This window comes from Populus euphratica, unplaced genomic scaffold (genome assembly GCF_000495115.2).
Source record: "Populus euphratica unplaced genomic scaffold, PopEup_1.0 scaffold2344.1, whole genome shotgun sequence".
Classification (NCBI taxonomy): domain Eukaryota; kingdom Viridiplantae; phylum Streptophyta; class Magnoliopsida; order Malpighiales; family Salicaceae; genus Populus; species Populus euphratica.
Genome location: NW_011502168.1, coordinates 20,879 through 24,088, shown reverse-complemented (window position 1 = coordinate 24,088; position 3,210 = coordinate 20,879). Strand labels below are relative to the sequence as shown.

General features: G+C 38.3%; 1 protein-coding gene across 1 annotated transcript; it reads left to right on the top strand.

Annotated features, from left to right (window-relative positions):
- Window positions 1–1,880: 1,880 nt before the first annotated feature.
- Window positions 1,881–3,141, top strand: LOC105118914 (putative disease resistance protein RGA3). The gene is made up of 2 exons (XM_011016971.1): window positions 1,881–2,997; window positions 3,086–3,141. Exons 1-2 carry the CDS (start codon window positions 1,881–1,883, stop codon window positions 3,139–3,141), a joined length of 1,173 nt encoding a protein of 390 aa, XP_011015273.1.
- Window positions 3,142–3,210: the final 69 nt, after the last annotated feature.

Below are 3,210 nucleotides of genomic sequence, written 5' to 3'. Positions count from 1 at the left end.
AACAACTGTAAAACTAATCCCTTATTTATTTTATCTTGGCGGCTTTCTCAAATTATCGATGGATACCACTTAAATTTGCCTGAATTAGACGATCCAATAACCCCTTAACAGTATTGCAATGACAATTGCTACAATACTAGCCCCCTACGTCACCTTACTACTTTCTTTCCACGTCCTTTCCTTTAAAAAAAATTAAAAATAATTGAAGAAAGACTACATAAGGTCAAAAAAAGGACAACCTTTCTCTCTCCCACTTTTTATCCTGTCCTAGGGATAGATAGAGTTGAACACATGGCAACTATCTATTAGCTTTTGAGATTACTCTTATCTCCATGTCACAATAAAATCTAAGGGTGAACATGTGGCGATAATCTATTGGTTACTTGGATTACCCGGTCCTTTGTCATAAACATGATTCTTTTAGCTTTTCTTCAATGCTCGCGACTGGCCCCTACTTTCTTCCTTCTTTGTCCTATCCTTTTCTTTCTCCTTTGATCATGCCGTGATTTTAGGGGTTTTCTTTATTCTTTTTCTTTCTTTTTTTGCATACAAGTTAACATTTAACTTGGCCTATAGCTGGTTGGTTTTTTTCCTTTAGTACGAACAAGAACAGTCATTTGAGTTCTCATATGATATGGTATTTGAAACCTTTATGTTCGGCATTGAAATGACATGTTTTATACCTCAAAAGGATGAAGGTCTGATATCTTCTCCTCACCCCACCCGCGAGCTGCTTTCCCATAGTCCCAATAACCGACCATCATTGTAATAGTGGCGACCTTTCAGTTTTACAAAGACCACTCTGCCTGCAATTTAAAGTCCCAGATTATTCAATCATTATATTTTTGTGTTCATTGGATAATTGATTCCTGTTGTGATTAAAGTCCCAGATTGACTGGTAACATCAATTTCAGTTGTTACTTACTATAGGTTCCTGGCATTCCAATACATGCAATAATGCAGGAGTTTGGCTGGGCCTAATATGCACAGCAGATTGCTCAGAACCAATTAATGGCCTGCAAATCACTTTGTAAAATGACAGCATCATTAATTTGCTCACACATTGCATGAAAGTAAATGGCCACAATATCGCAGTTTGAAACATGCAGCGATGCACAAATCGCCACCGCAGTGATTATACATTTTGAATGTGGGTTTTGCAGTGAAAAAATTGATATCTGGTGGAATAATAAGGCTGAAGATGTCATTCAAATTAAGAAATTCTAGTAAATGATACGTTGTTTGAGAAACCTTTTTTAACAAACTGTAGGCTGGAGATGTTTGCAGTTGCATCTGATTCCATCCGTGTTCCCCTTCTCTTAGTTTAACTGGTTGCTGCACTTGCTCAAGATTCTTGCTTAAACTACTGTATGTCCCGAAATAATGTATAAATTGAATGGATTAAGGTGGCCATTGTTCTTGATACCTTCCATAAGCAATCTTAATGACACTAAGGGGGGTAAAGAATTCGTATCCAAATTTTATTTTATTTTCAAAAAAGAAAGATTTACGGAGTCACATGATAGCTAGCTCTAGTAAATATGGGAATATTTCATTTGGTGAAAACATTTGAAGAAAAGTGAAACGCGAAGAATGGTTGGAATCTAATACGGGCAAGAGAGAGAGAGGAATTGGCTCCAAATGAGGCCAAAGGATGGCCATTGAAATTAAGATTCCATGGCCTTTTCCAATGCACTATATATACATCAACTAATAGATGATATGAAGCATCATCAAATCATAAGCTCCCCTTTGCATCCTTTTTTTATTTCTCCTCTTTTCTCAACCAAACAATTTCTCCCTATATTGCACATTTCCAAATTTATAATCCTTTTATTTCAATTTTATCGTCTCTCAACCATTCCTTAGTTCTGAATAATATGGCTGAAGCTCTTGTTTCCGTAGTCTTGGAGCAGCTGAGGTCAATCATTATTCAGGAGGTGGGACAAGAAGTGAGGCTCGTTGTTGATGTCAAGAACGAGGTTGAAAAGCTCACCAGCAGTTTCCGAGCCATCCAAGCTGTGCTTGCCAATGCAGAGGAAAGACAATTGGAGGACGGGTATGTCAAACTTTGGTTAGATCAACTCAAAGACGTATCTTACGACATGGATGATGTTTTGGATGAGTGGGGCACTGCAATTGCAAAATCGCAAAGCAAGGTACATGAACATCCCAGCAAGAATAAAAAGAAGGTATGCTCTTTCATGATCTTCTCTTGCTTTCGTGTTAGAGAAGTTGGTTTGCGTCGTCGGATTGCTTATAAGATAAAAGAACTGAATGAAAGAATAGATGTCATTGTGATTGTGAAAAATATGTTCGACTTCAAATCATTGGAAGCGGGAATTAAACAGCATGAACATCATGAAACCGCTTCTGTTATAGATGTAAAAGACGTTAAGGGTAGAGAAAATGATAAAGACAGGGTCATGAAAATGTTGTTCAGTACTGAGAGTAGTCAAGGACCAGCCCTCCGTACAATCTCTCTAGTAGGGATGGGAGGGATAGGAAAGACAACCCTTGCTAAGCTAGTTTATAATGATCTTAAGGTGGAGAACCATTTTGATAAGAGAATATGGGTTTGTGTATCAGATCCTTTTGATGAGATAACGATTGCCAAGGCAATCCTTCAAGATCTCAAGGAGTCTACCCAAAATCTAATCAAATTGCAGACTTTACTAGAAAAAATACAATCATTGATTAGGGGAAAGAAATTCTTACTTGTCCTAGATGATTTGTGGAATGAAGATTCCACAAAGTGGGAGCAACTGAAAGACTCCCTCGAGTGCGGTTGTTTGCCTGGAAGTAGGATTCTGGCGACAACACGTAAGAGGAATGTTGCGACTAGCATGGGCTCCTCACCCAGTACTGACATTTTGGAACTAGGACTTCTCTCTACAGATGAATGCTGCTCACTCTTCAGTAAGCTTGCATTTTCTGAAAATGAAAGTAGAGAGAGAGGAGATTTAGATGAAATTGGTAGAAAAATTGCAGCCAAGTGTAAAGGCTTGCCTCTAGCTGCAAAGAGTCTAGGAAGTCTTTTGCGATTTAAAAGTAGAATAGAAGAGTGGGAAAGTGTCTTGAACAGCCATGTCTGGGAGATTGAAGAAGCTGAAAGCAAAATTTTGGCTCCTTTATGGTTGAGCTACTATGACCTGCCCTCTGATATGAGACGGTGTTTCTCATATTGTGCAGTCTTTCCAAAAGACTTCA

What these genes read in the sequence shown, in the direction of transcription:
- LOC105118914 (XM_011016971.1), top strand. Translation starts at nt 1,881, where the DNA reads ATGGCTGAAGCTCTTGTTTCCGTAGTCTTGGAGCAGCTGAGGTCAATC. An exon ending in TAGAAAAATTGCAGCCAAGT is followed by an intron (nt 2,998 to 3,085) that starts GTAAAGGCTTGC and finishes TGTCTTGAACAG; the next exon opens with CCATGTCTGGGAGATTGAAG.